Genomic DNA, 20,473 nt, shown 5'->3' with positions numbered 1-20,473 from the left:
GGCAGTGTGATAGAAACCATTTGAGCAGGGGTAGCACCTGAAGGTTTGTCAGCATCAACGTTAGGAGAAATGTCCAGTCCGCTGGCATTCTGTAGCACCAGGTAATCAACTGTGGCGGATGGGAGGGATGGCAGCAGATGAGTCACTCCACTGCGGTCATCGATATCCTGCTGCGGTCCATCAGGGGTTTGAAAAGGGTCAGAAAGTAGTCCAAAGGGATCATGCATGGTATGCGAATGTTGACGAGAAATAGCACATTTCTCCCTATACCTTTTCTTCCCCAACAACCCTCTGTGCCTCCTTTCTGGACCGAAGTGCGTTCACAGCCCTAAGATGATATCGGCATTGGTGGCGCAGTAGAGGAACAAGTGGCAACTGTCACTGGTACAACACCGGCTGCCAGCTGAAGCGTTCCAACAGAACAAGCAGACTGGACGCTGACAAAAGGACCACTGTTTGGATCCTGAGTAGAGCCCTAAATAGTCCATTGGGGCCTAGCAGCACTACAATGGGTATGGAAGCATGCCAGACTATTTCTAGGATGACTTTGGGACTTAGGACTTGATCAGGCTCCAGTGCCAGGAACTCATGGTACTCGGTTAAAGCAAAGGCAGGGGCTGGAAGGGTCACTGGAACTGGTGTTGGCAGTGCAGGTGGAGAAGGCTACTGAAGAGTAATGTCAACTAGATCACGCTGCAAAAATGACTGCCAGAGAAGGGTGGAGTTGTGGTTACATACCCCTAGACTCAGTGTATCCTTACTCTTTCTGTGCATCTGCCTTTTTCCTTTTGAGGACTTCGAAAAAGGTGATTAAGAAGGAGATACTGATGCAGAATGAGCGATGTCGAACCCCATGGTCAACGAGGGACTCAACCATAATGAGTTTGGCCTTGTGCACTTTTATGACCTTGGAATTTATGCTGTGGCACCGGTCGGAGAACCTCGAATCATGTCTCGATCCGAGGCCCCACAGTCGCATCTAATGTGGGTTAGTTGTGATAGGGCTGAAACCCTTACTTTTTATTGGAGGACACCCCTAAGCCATAAGTATGCCCCTCACTGTTTAAGAACATTTTTTGTTTTTAGATCAAAATCAGAATCTTTGAGAATCACAGAAAGGAACAGAACAAGAAGGGGAGCACTAGATTTGGAAGGAACTGACATCAAGGAGCCAGGGTGGGTGCTACTTGGTTACAGTGGAAAAACAACACTGAATGTGAACTTCCCACAGTAAGGCCAAGCCTCAATTCCAAAACAACTAAACGAATGCCAATACTGTAACTTCTATTTATCAAAGACCTTTGGTTTCAACACACAAAGAATTGAACTAAGTGTGAGTTATGACGATCTCTCAGAATTAATCTCTTATTTTTCATACACTTTTTCAAAGTTTTTGTTGGTTATGAATCACCAAAATACACAAAATGTATCAAGAACAAACATTACAAAAAAAACAGTTTCATAAAAATGACATTTTCATAAAATACACACTAGTAGAAAAACCTTGATGTTGATCAATAACGTATGAAAGGTTTTTCTACTAGTGTGTATTTTATGAAAATATCATTTTTATGAAACTGTTTTTTTGTAATGTTTGTTCTTGATACATTTTGTGTATTTTGGTGATTCATAACCAACACAAACTTTGAAAAAGTGTATGAAAAATAAAAGATTAATTCTGACAGATCGTCATAACTCACACTTAGTTCAATTCTTTGTGTGTTGAAACCAAAGGTCTTTGATAAATAGAATTAACAGTATTGGCATTCGTTTAGTTGTTTTGGACTTGGCTACAGTGACATCATCATGACCTCTCTTCAGGCATCAACATTGATCCTGCACCCGTACTGTGCCAAAGGTTTCTGTATCCAGTCTGGTGCACAGCGTATTCAACAGGTACGGAATCTGCAGGAAAAAATATTCATCAGAAAACTTGTTACTGTGAAATCATGTGTGAAACTAGGGACTATCCGTGTTTGACACGTAGTCAGTTATACTGTTCTTTTCTTTTTTGATTACTATATTTACAGCTATTCTGAAAAACATCCTTGTGCTTGATATATGTTACTTGTAGATTAACATTTCACGAGTTTCAATTGAAGCAAAGCAGTTATCTTCATCCTAGTTATTTTCCATCGGTTATTGATCGCACGGCCAATTTTAACGCGCTGCTAAGTCTCGCCAGTGAGATAGAGTAGTAGCATAACATTAGGGGAAAAAAGCTTCCTCCTCTGACTGAGAAAGAAACACGGAACCTCTACCTTGCCCAAGCTCTACATTCTTGCAAGGAGCAGCCATATTGCCAGTCCTTATATCATATGCATTTACTTGATTGCTTTTGAAGTGCTGCTTGTGACCTGAAGTCATTTTGCAGCGCTAGTGAGTTCACAGAAATTTAGTCCACCAACTTGATTCATTCCCATATAGTTAAAGGCTGTAAAACCGACCAGCATAAGGAGCGATCGGCCGTCCTTGGAGATGGGCGATAGAACCTGTCCCTCACAGTGCGTTTGCGTAGGAGGGTGAGCGGATTGATGCTTAACAGGCAGGAGAACTCACTAATGATAGAATGTTGCACTTGCTTTACCAGCCTTACATCTCTCACCCGAGCTACAAACCGTTATCTAGTGCTATGACCTTGCATCAACTGCAAAAACTGTGTTCCAATTCTTAACAGTATCACATATCTGCCAGTACACAAAGGCAGAATCTTCAGTACAGATGCCTAAAAATACTTTAAACACAATACAGGGACTGAACAGATTAAACATAAATGCAATGTATTTTAATGTAGTTCTAGCGTTCTGTCACAATAACCACACAGATGCAAAGGAAATGTATGCAAGAACGTTTCGTCTGGTCATGAGATGTGGCCATTCTTTAGGATGCATCTTCATTCAATGGTTATTACGATGTATTTTAGTACAAACTAAAAAGAAAATTACAAAAAAATTATAATCTGGTACCAGACTCCTAAATATGTGAAACCATCACGCTGATTCAAACATCATAAAAATTCAGGATTGATCACTTTCTTTGCTTTAAAAGTCACTTTAAATCTCGCACTTTAAAAAAAATCAATGTTCCATGATCTAAACAGAATATTTAAAAAAAGCTACAACGCAATTTGCTCATTAAAACAAATTCAGTAAACTGAAAGTCCCCTTCATATGCTCAATACAATACATGATTTTACAAAGTGCTCAAAAACATACCTGTGAGGTAGAGAGTAAATGATATGAACCGATGATAGCGAACTAAGAACTGGAGTGACTCCTCTCTCTGCACTGATGTGGCAAAGTAATCTGCTAACGTTTCTCCGTAGAAAAAGTAGTTCACACAGAGCAGAAAATACCTGCAACCACGATAAAAACAGAGTAATGCATCTTGCTGTGACTCAAATTCGACAAATTACTTTCAATACATATCTAGTTGACAAAGAAGGGTTATTTTGAAACTGATGATTGTAAAGTAAGAACATCTGATCCCAAATTACGTGCAACAACATGGTGAAATAACTAATTTTATATTAAGATATTTCATAACGAAAGCACAGTGACAAAAAGGAGGAAACGTAAAAAAAACTAAAGAGGCACTTTGTTTCCGGACAATGAAATTCCCTTATGGCTATTATTTTCTGCAGTATCTTTGGACAAATTTAGACATTGCAAGGATCCTGGAGAAACAGCATGAAACAGGAAGGAATGCGTCAAACTGTGTAATTAACACAGGTGTAAAATAATGGAAGTACAGAAGCCAGTCTGTACACCGATTTCTTTACCATTGCACAGATACTTTATTTACCTACTCCATGGTGTCTGAAGTCCCTGGAAAAGGCAAACTACGTATGACAAATGGATAGTAGAGTGCTTGAGAATTGGATACGGCAGGAATCAGTCATCTATTGACAAGCTGAGTATACGGTGTAACGAACAAGTTACTTACCTTCGGTAACGCTTTTTCTGGTGGCTACTGTATTTGCTTGTGGATTCCTCACCTTGTGAATATACCCTGCGCCAGCAGCATTTGGAAATTTTTCGTAACTTTCCACGCCGACGAGGATGTCCTCACAGAAGCATGGCTCAGCTCGCGGCTCACCGGAGCCATGAGACAGCCTCGTCGGCTTGATGACGTCAGTTCCGCCCTTTTTTTCATGTTTTCGAGGCACACGGACGGACCAACACAAATATATACAGCATACATAGTACACAGTATTCAAACCAACACACACAGTGTGACATCAATGCATTAAAGCAAAAAGAATAATACAATTCCATTAAAAGAGACAGATCGTAATTAACACCAATGCAGGTATACAAGGGTGGACAACAGGGAGGCAGGAGAATCAGTGAGGAATCCACAGGCAGATACTGTATCCACCAGAAAAAGCGTTACCGAAGGTAAGTAACTTGTTCTTCTAATGGATACATCTGCCAGTGGATTCCTCACCTTGTGAATAAAGTCCCACAGCAGTCCCCACTCCCGGAGGAGGCTGTCCACCCTTCTATACCAAAAAGTCCTGTAGGACGGAACAAGCAAAGTGTCCGTCCCTTCTCACTTCGGAATCTAAGCAGTAATGCTTTGCGAAAGTGCGGAGGGAGGCCCAAGTGGCCGCTCTACAAATGTCCACCACAGGAACACCCCTAGATAATGCAGATGTAGTAGACTTTGCCCTGGTAGAGTGAGCTCTTATACCCTTTGGAGGTTCCTTACCGGCAAAAGAGTAACAGATCTTGATGCACAAGATAATCCATCTGGAAAGGGTGCGCTTGTGCACTGCTCTGCATTTCCTGCGACCAATGAAGCCCACAAAAAGCTGGTCATCCACACGAAAGTCTTTAGTTCTATCGAGGTAAAAACTCACTGCCCTCTTAGGGTCCAAACGGTGAAGCCGCTCCTCCTCCTTGGAAGGGTGAAGGGGGAGGATAGAAGGAAGGAAGGGTAATGAACTGCCCCAGATGGAAGGGAGTTACCACCTTAGGCAGAAAAGCAGCCCTGGTCCTGAGTACCATTCTTTCAGCATGAATGGTCAAGAACAGGTGTTTCGAACTCAGAGCTTGAAGCTCACTTACCCTGCTTGCCGAGGTAATGGCAACTAGAAATACTGTTTTAAAAGACAACAGTCTCAAGGGACACTTGCGCAAGGGCTCAAAAGGAGAACCCATCAAGTAGGTTAAGACAAGATTTAAGTCCAATTGAGGCACAATAAATGGAGTGGGCGGAAATGTGTTGGTAAGGCCCTTAATGAACCATAACACAATAGGTGATTTAAATAAGGACGGCTGATCCGGCAAGCAAAGGAATGCCGACAAAGCCGATTAAGAGCCCTTCACAGTAGCCACAGCAAAGCCTTGCTGAGCTAGAGAAAGAGCAAACTGAAGGATGTTAGCTAAACAAGCCCTCAAAGGGTCAATAGACTTCTCCACACACCAATGGACACATTTGGACCACCTATAGGAGTAGATAGACTTGGTGGAGTGTCGCCTGGCCGATAGTATAACGTCCACCACGTCTGGCGGAATAGAAAAAGAATTCAGGTTGCCCCGTTCAATCTCCAGGCATGAAGGTGTAAGCTCTGGCGGTGGGGGTGTGGAACCTGCCCCTCTGACTGCGAGAGGAGGTCTGCCCTGAGAGGGAGATGGAGCTGAAGGCACGAAGAGAGATGAGATGTTCTGTATACCACACCCTTCTTGGCCAATCCGGGGTGATCAATATAACTTGGGCCCGGTCTTGGCGAATCTTCCGCAGAACCGGAGGAATCAAGGGTATGGGAGGGAACCCGTAAAGGAGTTGAGAGTCCCATCTCAACTGAAACGCGTCCCCCAAAGCTCGCTGCATCGGATACTGGAGACTGCAGAGGTCCCCACGTTCAAATGATGTGAAGAACCACCTCCGGATGAAGCCTCCACTCGTGGTCGGCAGTGAACTGCAGACAGACTGTCTGCACGCACGTTTAGAACTCAGGCCAGATGATTTGCCATCAGGCAAATCTAATGGTCCTGAACCCAGGACCAAAGACGCAGAGCCTCTCTGCAAAGACAATGCAACCCCTCTCCTCCCTGCTTGTTGACATACCACATCGCGGTAGTGTTGTCAGTCAGGACTTGAACCGACTGACCCCGCAGGGAAGGGAGGAAGGCCTTGAGCGCCAAACGTATCTCCAGTAACTCTAGAAGGCTGATGGGAAGCAACCTTTCCTCTGGAGACCAAAGACCCTTGATCTCCAGGTCCCCCAGATGAGCACCCCATCCTAAAGTGGATGCATCTGGTATCACTGCGGCCACCGATGGAGGTAGATGGAAGGGCTTCCCTTGAGACCGACTGCCCTCCACGCTCCACCAAGACAGATCCGCTGAAGCTTCTCTGGAGATCCTCACAGACTCCCTGAGATCTCTGTTGTGCTGATACCACTGCCTGCGGAGGCACCACTGGAGCGCCCTCATGTGCCAGTGTGCATGGTTGACCAACAGAATGCAGGAAGCAAACAGACCGAGCACGCGAAGGACCTTCAGAACTGGAACGACAACTCCATTGTAAAACAAGGGAATCATTTCCTGAATGTCGAGAATCCTTTGTGGAGGTGGAAAAGCTCGACACACAGTAGAGTCCTGAGATGGGCTGCCACCACTGCCATCACCTTGGTGAAGACTCGAGGTGCAGTAGAAAGTCCAAACGGGAGAACCGCAAAATGATAATGCTGCGACCCTACCATAAAACGGAGATACTTCCTGTGCGACTTCAGGATCGGGATATGAAAATACGCATCCTGCAAGTCGATTGACACCATCCAGTCTTCCTGTTGCAGCGCCTGAAGAACCTGCGCTAGGGTGAGCATCTTGAACTTCTCCTGCTTGAGAAAAAGATTCAAGATCCTGAGGTTCCGGATTGGACGTAACCTGCCATCCTTTTGGGAATCAGGAAATACCGGGAGTAGCCTCCCAGACCCCTTTACTGCTCCAGAACCACCACTTTTGTACCTTTTTTTTTTTTAGTAATGTTAGGACTTCCTCCTGCAGGAGAAGGTGGTCCTCCGAACATGCCTCTAGGCAAGGAGGGTAATTCGGAGGGAATTCCCAAAAGGGAAGAGCATACCCATTTTCCACAAGATTTAGAACCCTAAGGTCTGTAGTGACCTGTTCCCAATCTTGTAGAAAATGGTAAGCCGACCCCTCACAGGACCCACATGATCCAGAATGGTGGATCTAGGGCTGCTTTGCTGTGGCAAGAGGGAGGGAGGTAGAGGAGGAGGAGGGCTGACTACCTCGTGGACGACCTCTGTCCTTGCCCCTTTAGGTCTTATACAGGGTATTTTGCTGCTTTCGTTGCTGCTGCTGAGTCTGCCTGTAGGTCCGAAAGGACGACCTTCCAAAACCTCTGTCCTGACTCGTGCAGATCCGGTTGCTCCCCTCTGTCCTCCTGGGTATCGTAGCGCTTCTCCTACGCTGCTTGTGATCTTTGCATTCTTCCAGCTGTATTACCATAGCGCCGCATTGTGTATTAAACGTGCTCTGTCCTCAGCGCTGTTTGCTGCTTTATTGATTGCACTGTGCTCAATTTCATAGCGCCGCTTGTTACTTTTAATGTGCTGTGTTCATAGCGCTACTTTGTCTCAGCCATTTCATTAGTAAAATATATGTTTTTGTAATAGCGCTCCACTGCTCGCCCCAACCTCTCCCTGCGTTAAGTTTTTGTTATTGTTGCAGCCATTTGCTTCTTGTGACGTCCAAGCCCGTCCCTCCAATCACGCTCCCGCCTCCCAGCTGAGCCTGCCTCGCTCCTCCCCTTCCACTATCCACTTATGACAGTAGCATTTGCGCGCAGCGGTCACGCGCAGCGGTCGCGCCCCAGTTGCGCCGAAGGTGCGCCAAAGGTAAGCCCGTCTACGCCCGTCCGCGCCTGGACCGCGCCCAGCGCCAGACCCCGTAATGCCCTGTCTACTCGCATCACTTACGATGCCACCTCCCTACTAGCCCTTAACCCCAGCCGTTCCCCCAACTGCATCCAAGCCGCTCCTGGACACACCCATGGACCCTTCTCTTGCAACTCCTGCAAGTTCGAGAGCACCAAAACCAACTCCTCATCCACCATCACCAATCAGAGACCTGACACCAACCACCTAAAATGCATCCTGCTCAACACCCGCTCGGTCCACAGACATGCCATCGACCTCTGGAATCTACTAGACACCATCTCACCGGACGTCGCCTTCCTAACAGAAACATGGATGAATGCCTCTTCAGCCCCAGACATCACCATTGCCATCCCGGAAGGATACAAGATCATCCGTAAGGACCGCATCAAGCAAACAGGAGGAGGCATCGCTATCGTCCATAAGAACTCCATCCGCATCTCAACCAGTTCAGACGTCAACCTTGCCAGCGCCGAACACCTTCACTTCCAGATCCACACCGACCCCAAGACCACACTCAGAGGCACCCTCCTCTACTGGCCTCCAGGACCCCGTGCACAATTCAGTGACGACATCACTGACTTTATCACCCCACACGCCCTCCCCTCCGAGGACTACATTCTATTGGGAGACCTCAATTTTCACCTGGAAAAAAGCAACGACAGCAGGGCCACCACCCTTCTGGACAATCTTACCAACCTCGGACTCAAACAACTTGTCACCACCCCACCCACATTGCAGGTCACACACTCGACCCCATCTTCACCTCCAGCAAGCATGTCTCATTCAGTCACACCACCGCTCTTCATTGGACGGACCACAGCTGCGTCCACTTTACCTACAATAAGACCACAATCCACAATCATCCTCAACCCACCCTGCGAAGAAGCTGGAACAAAATCACCATCGACCAGATCTCCTCATCGCTTCTTCTAAACCCCCCTGCCCACTCATCGAACGCCAACCAAGCAGCCATTAACCTCACCCAATGGCTATCCAACAGCGCCGACATCCTAGCACCGTTGAAAAAACGTCAAAGCAAACTAGGCAGAAAAAACTCCTCCTGGTTCAACGATGATCTTAAGAAATCGAAGAAACTCTGTCGCTCCTTCGAGACGGCCTGGAAAAAAGACCCAAACTCCAGCACCAGGGACACCTTCAAAAACGCCACCCGCATACACCACCAACTAATCCGATCTGCCAAGAAAGCCGCATTCAAGGATCGACTAGATAACAACGCCCACAATAGCAAGGAATTATTCAACATAGTCAAAGAATTTACCAACCCATCAGCCAACTCCAACGACATCACCCCCTCCCAAGCCCTGTGCGACTCCCTAGCTTCCTTCTTCCACAACAAAATCGCAGACATCCACAACAGCTTCGACAACCGACCCGGAGACCAACCCACCCAACCTTCTGCAGGACCTCCACCCCCCTTGAACATCCTTAACGACTGGAACCCAATCTCCTCTGAGGACACCATCCGCCTGATGAACTCCATCCACTCAGGATCCCCAACTGACCCATGCCCTCACCACATCTTCAACAAAGCAGACTCCATCATAGCACCACACCTCCGAGACGTCATCAACTGCTCCCTCAATTCCGGCACCTTCCCAGAAAGCTGGAAACACGCCGAACTCAGCGCCCTTCTGAAAAAGCCCACAGCGGACCCCACCGAACTCAAAAACTATCGCCCCATCTCGCTTCTTCCATTCCCGGCCAAAGTCATCGAGAAAGCTATCAACAACCAGCTCGCCACCTTCCTCGAAATCAACAAATCCCTCGACCCCTCACAGTCCGGCTTCCGAGCCAAACACAGCACTGAGACCGCACTTATCGCAGCAACAGACGACATTCAAACTCTACTGGACAATGGAGACACAGTCGCCCTCATCCTCCTCGACCTATCCGCTGCCTTCGACACAGTCTGTCATAGCACCCTTCTACAGCGCCTCAAAAACGTCGGAATCCAAGGAAAAGCACTGGAATGGATCACCTCGTTCCTCACCGGAAGAACCCAGAGAGTCCGCCTCCCACCATTCCAGTCAGAGGCCTCTGAAGTCATTTGCGGTGTGCCACAAGGATCGTCACTCAGCCCCACCCTCTTCAATGTATACATGAGCCCCCTTGCGGCCATCGCTCGCCAACACAATCTCAACATCATCTCCTACGCTGACGACACTCAACTGATCCTCTCACTCACCAAAGACCCTAACACCGCCAAAACCAACTTGCACGAAGGAATGAAAGAAGTAGCCGAGTGGATGAAGCACAGCCGTCTGAAACTGAACTCAGACAAAACAGAAGTCCTCATATTAGGCAACTTCCCATCCGCCTGGGATGACTCTTGGTGGCCAGAAGCCCTTGGAAAAGCACCCATCCCGACGGACCACGCACGGAACCTGGGCGTCATCCTGGACTCCTCACTCTCGATGACCAGACAAGTCAACGCCGTTTCTTCATCTTGCTTCAACATTCTTCGCATGCTCAAAAAAACATTTAGCTGGATCCCCACCGAAACTAGAAAAACGGTCACCCACGCACTGGTCACGAGCAGCCTGGACTACGGAAACACCTTATCCGCCGGTACCACCGCAAAACTCCAGAAAAAACTCCAACGCATCCAGAACGCTTCAGCCAGGCTCACGATAGACATCCCGCGTAAAGAACACATCTCTGGTCACCTGAAAAACCTCCACTGGCTCCCCGTAAATAAGAGGATTACTTTCCGCCTCCTTACCCACGCACACAAAGCACTTTACGAACTTGGACCCGAATGCCTCAACACACGACTGTCCTTCTACACCCCCTCCCGTCAGCTACGATCCTCCAACCAAGCCCTGGCCACTATACCTCGCATCAACAAAACCACCATGGGAGGTAGATCCTTCTCGTACCTGGCAGCTAAAACCTGGAACTCATTTCCCACTCACCTTCGTCTTACTCAGAACCACCTATCATTCAGAAAGCAACTTAAAACTTGGATATTCGACAAGTAACTCCCCACCCTTCCTCAAGCGCCTTGAGACCCTATGGGTATGTAGCGCGCTATATAAATCCATTGACTTGACTTGACTTGACTCTAGGCTGCGCCTGTAGACCCAGAGATTTAGCTGTAGCTTTGCTGTCCTTTAATCTTTCTAAGGCTGCATCTGCTTTTTTTCCCAAAAAGCCCAGAACCATCGAAAGGGAGGTCAAGAAGCGTTGCCTGCACATCGGGAGAGAACTGCGATGACTTGAGCCAAGCACTTCTCCTTGTGGCAACTGAAGAACACATAAGCCTGGCAACAGAGTCCGCAGTGTCAAAGCCACTCTGAATAACTTGACGTGCAGCTGCTTGAGTGTCCGATAAAACCTCATTAAAATTCTGTCTGTCCCCCTCAGACAATTTAGGAGCAAGTTGTTTTGCAGAGTCCACTAAAGCGTGAATGTAACGGCCCAAAAGATAGGTGGAATTTGGGGACTTCAAGGCCATACTTGCTGGGAAAAATACCTTTTTAGCCGACTGGTCAAGCTTTTTTGATTCTCTATCGCCAGGGACTTGCGGAAAAGCCCCAGAAGATTTCATTACAAGACCGGAGGCTACATTATGCATTATCCTTTAATAGCAACTCACACAGCCGCACTACATCACAAAGGATAAAGTTCTAGAGTCATAACAAAGGATGTATCTAGGAGATGATCTGCCTCTTTTAAAAGCGGCTCGCCAGCAGATAAGTCACTACTATTACTTGCTCCTTGTTTTTTAAGCCTAAACTTGTATTTTGTTTTACTCTATATCTCTATGTCGCTTTACTTTCATTGTATTGTACTACCCTTTCAACCCAGGTACTTTTATGCCTATTTGAACCTATTTTCAGCGTTTTAAACCTGTTTTCAGCGTTTTTTCTGGCAACCTCGCCATGTTTTTCCTTTAACTCCGTGTCTCAGCACAGATCTCAATGGTGGTGGGTGGCGCAGGCTTCCCCCCTCCCATCCCACCCTCCCTACTAATGGACTTCCAATTTATGGTTGTCCACCCCCCTTCTTCCCTATAAAACGCACGACCGCGCTTCCCTTCATACCGTCTTTCTGACCGTTTTTCTCTCTTTCCGCCGCCTTAAACGCGGATCTCCGCTTCATTCAGCAGAGGCGCGCCTGCGACTCCATTTCCTGCCTTTTGGATTAGAGGAAAGCACGCTCGCGACACCCGCGCTGCGTGCCTTCCCTGCCAAGCCACTTTCCTTTCCTCCGGCGGCTGAGCTCGAGCACGACTGATTTAGCTTGTCAGTTGCTCTGCTTCAGCCGCCGGGGACCTACGACCACTGCGCTCGTCTCCCTGACTCATCTAAGAATATTTCTAAACACGCTTTCCTTATAATAAGCGTCCCTTCATTTCATTAATACTTCCCTTCATTTCATCAATACTCTGCTGTAGCCTTAAACTTTAACTTTCCACACAATGAGGTCTGAATCCCCCAGACCTACCATTGATGACAGAGTCTGTCAAACTCCAAACCTAGACCCTAGCCTCATTAAATTCCTATTTAAATTAGGACGTGACCCCAGAAAAGGTTTGGAGAGGGCCCTCAAGGGCTGCCAAGACCGACTCTTAGACGTCCTAGGACCCTTGGTTAGAATCCTAGATATGGCGGAACAGTCCCACCTCTCCTCTACCCCCTTGAACGTCGACCTCGTTCGAGGTTGGAGCCAAAGGGCTATCGTCCTCCTTGGCAACGCCAATTCTAGTTTGAACACTGAGAGGAGGAGATCTATCCTGAACAAAATCAACCCCAAATTAGGTGACATGGCGGAGAAAGAACCCTCCCAGAACCCCAAAGGCCTCCTTTTCGGAGAGGACATAATCAAAGAAATTGGCAAATACGTATCCACCTTTACTGCCCTTGATATAGCCCAGAACAACCTGAGACGGGTCTTCAACACCAACCTTTTTGGCCAGGCCGGCAGAAGGGGTCGCTCTTCCGGCCGAGGCAACCAACGACCCTACTCATCCTTCAGAGGAACAGGAAGGGGCTTCTACCCCCCTAGACAACCCTTCTTCCCCCAAAGAGGAAGAGGCCCGAGAAACCGCGGTTCAAGAGGCCGAGGCGCTCCCAACACCTCCAACTCTACAAGTAAGTACTACTCCTCCTTCTTCTATCCCTCCCATAGTAGGGGGCAGGCTAAAACAGTTTTATCATGTTTGGGATTCGATTACCCAAGACCCATGGGTTTTAGAAACCGTCATGGGCTTCAAGATAGACTTCTTACAGATTCCCCTCCAGTCACACCCACCCCACCCCTTTGTCCTCTCAGAAGATCAAGAAAAGATCGTGGAGGAAGAAATCGCTTCCATGCTCAAAAAAGACGCAATAGTGGAGGTTCCCTGGTCCGATGCAAGGTTCATAAGCACTCTGTTTCTCGTTCAAAAAAAGGACAAGGGTTGGAGACCCGTAATAAACCTTCGAGAAGTCAACAAATTCCTAGTTTATCGCCATTTCAAAATGGAGGGTATCCACCTCCTGAGGGATCTCCTTCTGGAAGGGGACTGGATGGCCAAGTTAGACCTGAAGGACGCTTACTTCACGATTCCCATGTACAAGGAACATCAACCCTTCCTTCAATTTGCTTGGAAGGAACATCTCTACCAGTTCCAAGCTCTTCCCTTCGGCCTCTCTTCTGCCCCTTGGTGCTTTACCAAGATCATGAAGTGTGTCGTTACAATTCTAAGAGAGAGGGGTATCCGCCTCATCATTTACTTGGACGATATTCTTATCATGTCCCAATCCCGTTCAGACCTCCTAAGAGACCTAGAAACCTCCATGAACCTGATAGAGAGCCTTGGGTTCATCATCAACAGAGACAAATCCATGCTCTCTCCCTGCAGAATTATAGAATTCCTCGGCTTCACTCTAGACACCACGAAATGTCTCCTCCTTCTTCCGGCCAAGAAGATTGCCAAGATCCGGAAGGAGATCAGATCTGTTCTGAAACAAGAGTCTTTAACTCTCCGCGAACTAGCCAGACTACTTGGGCTCCTTTCCTCGTCCATCCAGGCCATTTTTCCCGGCCCTCTGAACTACCGTGCACTTCAGAGAATAAAGAGGAATGCTCTCAATTCAGGTCTGTGGTATGGGGACCTTGTCTCTCTGGATCCGGATGCGAGAACAGAACTCTTTTGGTGGCTGGAGAACTTAGACGCCTGGAACGGCAAAGCTATCTTCGGCTCATCCCCGGATTTTGTCCTAGAATCAGACGCCAGTCTTCATGGCTGGGGTGCTCGTTTGGGGGACCAGGACACCGGTGGTGTTTGGACCCTATCGGAATCCTCCCAACACATAAATTTTCTGGAATTAACGGCTGGCTTATACGCTCTTATGAGCTTCAAACACTCCATCCAAGGGAGGTCCGTTGTTCTGAAGATGGACAAAGTCTCCGCTGTGGCCTATATCAATCGCCTTGGAGGGACGAGATCTGCGGATCTCTCCAACCTTGCCAGGAGACTTTGGATGTTCTGTCTGGAACACAAAATCTCCCTCAGGGCGGAATATCTCCCCGGGAAATCGAACATTTCAGCAGACTGGAATTCGAGATTCCTTATAGACTTCTCAGACTGGAAACTCGACGTGAACGTCTTCAATTCCCTCTCCCACTTTTGGGGTCCCATAGACGTGGATCTATTCGCCAGCAGGCTCACCTTCCAACTTCCCAACTACTTCAGTTGGATGCCAGACCCGGGCGCTCTTGCTGTGAACGCATTTCTCCAACCCTGGTCCCACTTCCTGGGTTACGCCTTTCCTCCTTTCGCCATGATTCAGAGAGTCCTTCAGAAGGTCAGATCGGAGCAATGCTCCCTGATCCTGATAACTCCCTTTTGCCCGTCCCAAGCCTGGTTCCCGACAGCCCTGGAACTAGCATGCGACATTCCCTTTCTGATCCCAGCCTCTCCAGGCCTGGTCTCAAACGCAGACGGGGAAGATCACCGTCTTATTCTCGAGGGGAATTTGAACCTTCTTGCCTGGAAAGTGTCAGGCAATCTAACGAGCTGTCTGGACTTTCGTCAACAGCTCTCTCTCTCCTCAGAGAATCTTGGGCACCTGGGACACACCTTAGATACAACAGCATTTGGAAGAAATGGTTTCATTGGTGCCTGGAAAGGAGTCTGGATCCCGTGGAGACTCCTGTCGTGAATATCGTTAATTTTCTGGTCGAACAATTTGACAGAGGCCTTTCCTATCGCTCTATTAACTGCTTCAGATCCGCAATCTCCGCTGGTCACGCTCCTATCAACGGTAAATCGGTAGGTAAAAATCCTATCATTTGTAGGGTCCTCAAGAGTATAAGACTTAGGAGACCCCCTAGGCCTAAATACCAGACCCTTTGGGATGTCAAGTGCATTTTAGACCTTTTTTGTTCCTGGCCAGATAATTCTTCCCTTAATAGAAAGTTTCTCTCCTTTAAGCTTGCTACACTCTTGTGCTTAATTTCCTGTAGGAGGGTTTCTGACATCAGAAGTTTAGACATTTCTAATAGATGTTATGATATGTTTGGTGTCAAGTTCCAATTACTTAGAAGAACCAAAACGATGTCAGATTTTATCTTCTATCCTCGTTTTGACACCTTACCTAAACTTTGTGTGGTTGCTTGCATGAAAGAATATGACGCTAGGATGTCTCTCCTGCGCCCCAATGGCGCAAATCAACTCTTAATTTCCTTTGTGAAACCTTTCAAACCTGTTTCTTCCACCTCCATTGCTAGATGGGTTAAGTCTACCATGAAGCTCGCTGGTGTTGACCTCTCTAAGTTCCAAGCTCATTCTGTCAGAGGAGCTATGGCCGGTAAGTCCTTCTGGTCAGGTGGTAAGTTGGATGATATTCTGAAAGCTGCTGACTGGTCAAATGCTAATACCTTTGCTCGTCATTACTGTAAGCCTATCGAGCATATGTCTGAGGTGGTCTTTCGGGGCTACGAACATGCATAATGTAGCCTCCGGTCTTGTAATGAAATTGCGATTCTCCTATTAACATGACCAGAGAATCTGGATTTCATTAAAGACACGGAGGCTGACATTATCCCTCCCTCCTCCCTTTCACTACTTGAAGGGTGTCAACTTATTACATCTACATCTTTGATGTATTGTATTTGTGCATGACTTTATGAATTGCTTCAATTGGTTTTTAATCTTTGCTATGACCATGTGATGAATTTACTCTTCAGGCTCTTGGTTCTTACTCATTTCTTTCTTTCAGGCAACTCCGTTTAACCGGCTGGCCTTTGACTTGCTGAAGTTCCTTCCTTGATGTTTCATCTCATGAAGTTGTGTCCCGTTACCGGATCTCTCAGTTCCTTTTGAAGTTCTTCCTGCTGCGATTCTTTTAAAAGAGGCAGATCATCTCCTAGATACATCCTTTGTTATGACTCTAGAACTTTATCCTTTGTGATGTAGTGCGGCTGTGTGAGTTGCTATTAAAGGATAATGCATAATGTCAGCCTCCGTGTCTTTAATGAAATCCAGATTCTCTGGTCATGTTAATAGGAGAATCGCAATTTCTTCGAACAGGCAGCTTGAACCATCAGGCTCTCAGGAGAAGGATGAGATATTAGGAAGTCCGGATCTCCTGGAGCCGCCCTGTACCTCCTAGCAACAGTTTTAAAAACTGCTGGAGCCGAAAAGGGCTTACGCCAAACCTCCATAACTGGCATCATTAAAAGCAGTAAAGGCTCTATTACAGTGGAGGGAGAATGAAGAACCTCTGTTAAAATATTGGACTTTAATTCGGCTGTTGGAAGCTGCAGGTCTAAAAGCTCTGCTGCCTTCCTTATAACAGTGTGGTAAGGAGCCACATCCTTAGAAGGAGCATCTGAAGGAGGAGAAAGCTCCCATTCTGGGGACATATCAAGGCCACTTGCCACCCTCAAATCCTCAAATAAGTCCTCTGACTCCTGAAGCTTACCTTCCTCCATTTCTTCCTCTGCACGATAACGCTGCTCCTCCTGTATCCTCTGTGCCTCGCGCCTTGAACTTATCCTCAGAACCGGCATCGGCGGCGCCAGACAGGACTCCAACGGATCCGGAGCTGGAGTTGAACACGGATCCGGAGGCACAGCCGGAGTCGAACGAGGTGGAGCTGACAGCGCCTGAGATTAAGGGAACGGCGTAGACGTCGGGAAATGCCATGACAGCATCGCTGGAAGAAATGGCATATAAGGGGCCTGAGCATAAGCCTGAGGAACCCCCAGATTAAAGGTCATGGGACCCATGGGACCCGAAGGTGCTCCAGAGGGGTACATGGCTCTTGAAAAGACTCCATACATTGCATTTATGTAATGTGATGGATCTTGACCCGGGCCAGGGAAAGGTGGATAAGCGCCAGATATAGGCTCTGGCTGAGGCATTACCGGATTTGGGCCAATCTGCGCCGACGGTGGAGCTAATGGAGTCGACGACTCATCAGGCACTGGAGCCTCTTCCACCGGAGTCGGAGAATGAGCCGGCATCGGAGATGGGGCCGGCGTCAGATAATGTACTGGTGAAGCTTCGTGCAAAGCCGTACAAACAGGTGAACCCTGATTCCAGTGAGAAGGAGAGACATAGTCCTTATGTTGCCGATGATCTGGAGAAGTCTATTTCGGGGTCGTGTCCTCATCCGAACGGTGTCGGGAGCCGTGACTTCTCTTCTTCTTATGCTTCTTTGATTTAGAAACATGACCCGACGTCGACTTCGGACCCGGCCTCGACCTCGACCTTGATCTTCTTCGACCTCTCTTCTCCTTCCTCATCTTCACCATGAACAGCTTGGCCTCTCTCTCCTTTAAAGCCTTCCGGTTCATCTTGCGACAGCAAGCGCAACCCTCGACGTCGTGATCTGACGACAGGCACCAGACACAATCTTCGTGAGGATCTGTGATGGACATATGTCCTCCGCACACCCTACAGTGTTTGAACCCTGACTTCGACGACATCTTCAGGAAAGAAACAAGAGAAGACCAGAAACACAATCTAGAAATACAAAGTAACTACACAAGCAACGGAGAGTCCCAGAAAACCGTTAGCGTTGACGCTGCGGAAAAAAGGGAACGGACGTCATCACGCCGATGAGGCTCTCTTATGGCTTCTGTGACGTCAGCGGAGCCGCGAGCGGAGCCATGTTTCTGTGAAGTCGTCCTCGTCGGCATGGAGAGCTACGAAATATTTCCGTATGGTGCTGGCGCAGGGGATATTCACAGGGTGAGGAATCCACTGGAAGATTTATCCATCAGAAACTGAGGTATTAAAAATTAATAAATATTTTTGCACATGTACCTCGCATACTATGGTGCTCCAGATAGATAATCAAATTACCCAACTGACGTTTTCAGCAATAAATCAAGGCTTAATCTAGTTACCACAGCAAATATTCACATTTTAAGCCTCGTCAGCATTACTTACACTTTGCAAAGATGGAGCAGTTGAAGAGGTAACAAAAAACACAAAGTCCTCATGAGAGGAGACATTCTGTTAGAAACGTTTCTATTGCTTAGAAAGTAGTAAGGAGTAGTTTCTGTCCTGTAACTCCAGTTCTGTAGTAGGGGTATCTCTGTTATAGTCATAATCTAGTGAATAGTCGCGCCCATGTGCGTGGACCCCGGAGCAATCAAAAATAATCTCTTAAGTTGTCAAAAAATGCAGAACTCCAAAGACACTTAACAGAGAATTTAAAGACGGCTAATGCAGCCTATATCCACAGGCTACACTGTCCAGTACTTCAACTAGAAATTCCACCAAAATAACCACACAAACAGCACAGCTTGCCCAGTTTCCTCACAGAGAAAACGTGCCTCTACCAGCAAAAGCCTCTGGAATGATAGAGAGGAAGGTATGGACAGACAAGCCCCATAGGCTGCGATTATGTGGCTCAAGTAGGATACTGTGCCTTTAAGAAAACTTTCTAGAACTCTCTCAGTATCCCAGAATGCACAGCAGGTCCCTTTTACTTTCAGTTCTTTTTGAAGGCGTAACACACCAGACTTGTAGCATTCCTTACATGAATATCTTTCTCCACCGGGGAGGAGGGCGGGCGCTTATGACTATAACAGAGATACCCCTACTACAGAACTAGAGTTACAGGACAGAAACTACTCCTTCTGTAGTAGGGGATCTCGGTGTATAATCATAATCTAGTGAATAGAATGGCAAGCCCATCCCCACACCAAAGCGGCGGTGGAGAATCAAGACATAACACCACTACTGTGCGAACAGATTTCGCAGCGAAGCCTGCCCAACCTGAGCGTCTGTCCGGGCATCAGTGTCCAGACAGTAATGCTTAGCAAAGGTATGGACCGACTTCCAAGTAGCCGCCTTGCAGATTTCTGCAATTGGAACATTACGTAGCAAAGCAGTCGTGGCAGCTTTGCCCCAGGTGGAATGAGCCTTAGGTTTAGCTCCTGAGGTCTTATTAGGTTTTTGGTAACACAATTGTATACAGGACACAATCCACCTAGAAATGGACTGTTTGAAGGTAGCAAGACCGGTCCTGACTGATCCATAATTGATAAACAATTGGTCTGACCTACGAATATCTTTGGTTTTATCCAGATAAAATTTCAACACCCTCCTAACATCCAGGGAATGCAAAGACCTTTCCGCTGGAGATGAAGGATTCTGAAAAAACGTAGGCAAAGTTATGGTCTGGTTGACATGAAAATCAGAAATAACCTTGGGAAGAAATTTAGGGTGAGTACGCATAACAACCTTAGCAGCATGAAATACAGTATAAGGTTCTTGGCAACACAATGCCTGAATTTCACTCACCCTGCAGGCCGATGTAATGGCCACGAGGAACACCGCCTTCCAGGACAGGTGCTGCAACAAAGCCTTATGAATAGGTTCAAAAGGCTCCTTCATCAATCTGGACAGCACCACATTTAATTCCCATGAAGGCGAATGAAGCCGAACAGGAGGGAATACTTTCTTCAAGCCTTCCAAAAAATCTTTGATCACAGGGATCTGGAAGAAGGAAGTCTGTGAAGGGCATTTCCTGTAGGCAGTCAATGTAGCGAGATGAACCTTAACGGAATGAAAATTAAGGCCAGACTGGGCCAAATGTAGAAGATAAGGAAGGATGACATCCTCCTTACAGTTCGTAGGGTCATAGTTCTTGGACTTGCACCAGATGCAGAATCTCTTCCACTTGTAAGCATAAGAAGTCCTAGTGGAAGGTGGCTTAGTCTCCTTCAGTATGTCCATACAATCTTCAGGAGATTCAAATGGACATATGGCACTATCTCAGGAGCCATGCCGCCAAACTCAAAGACGAGAGGTTCGGGTGCACCATCTGCCCCCCGAACTTTGTGAGAAGGTCCGGCCTGCACGGCCACCGTATGTGATGAAGGAGAGCCCGGTGAAGTAGGTCCGTGAACCACCACTGTCTGGGCCATTCCGGGGCGATCAATATCATCCGCGCCCTGGACCAGGACAGCTTGATGAGCACCGCCAGAATCAGGGGAATGGGTGTAAAAGCGTACAGAAAGCTGTTCTACCAGTCGATCCATAGGGCATTCCCCAACGACCCCTGTTGGTAGTACCTGGAGGCGAAGTCT

The 20,473-nt window shown here is 47.4% G+C and overlaps 1 protein-coding gene across 1 annotated transcript in view; it reads right to left on the bottom strand.

Moving 5' to 3' along the window:
* The window catches only part of CDS1 (CDP-diacylglycerol synthase 1), a 955,907-nt gene that overhangs the window by 391,288 nt on the left and 544,146 nt on the right, over window positions 1-20,473 (bottom strand). The window contains exon 5 of the mRNA XM_086961872.1: window positions 3,216-3,355. Coding sequence (XP_086817998.1) covers window positions 3,216-3,355 — 140 coding nt within the window. The remainder of the gene's footprint in view (window positions 1-3,215; window positions 3,356-20,473) is intronic.

Source organism: Lissotriton vulgaris, chromosome 3_1 (assembly GCF_964263255.1).
Source record: "Lissotriton vulgaris chromosome 3_1, aLisVul1.2, whole genome shotgun sequence".
Lineage (NCBI taxonomy): Eukaryota > Metazoa > Chordata > Amphibia > Caudata > Salamandridae > Lissotriton > Lissotriton vulgaris.
The sequence above is the reverse complement of the archived record's forward strand: the minus strand, read 5'-3'. Positions and strand labels throughout refer to the sequence as shown.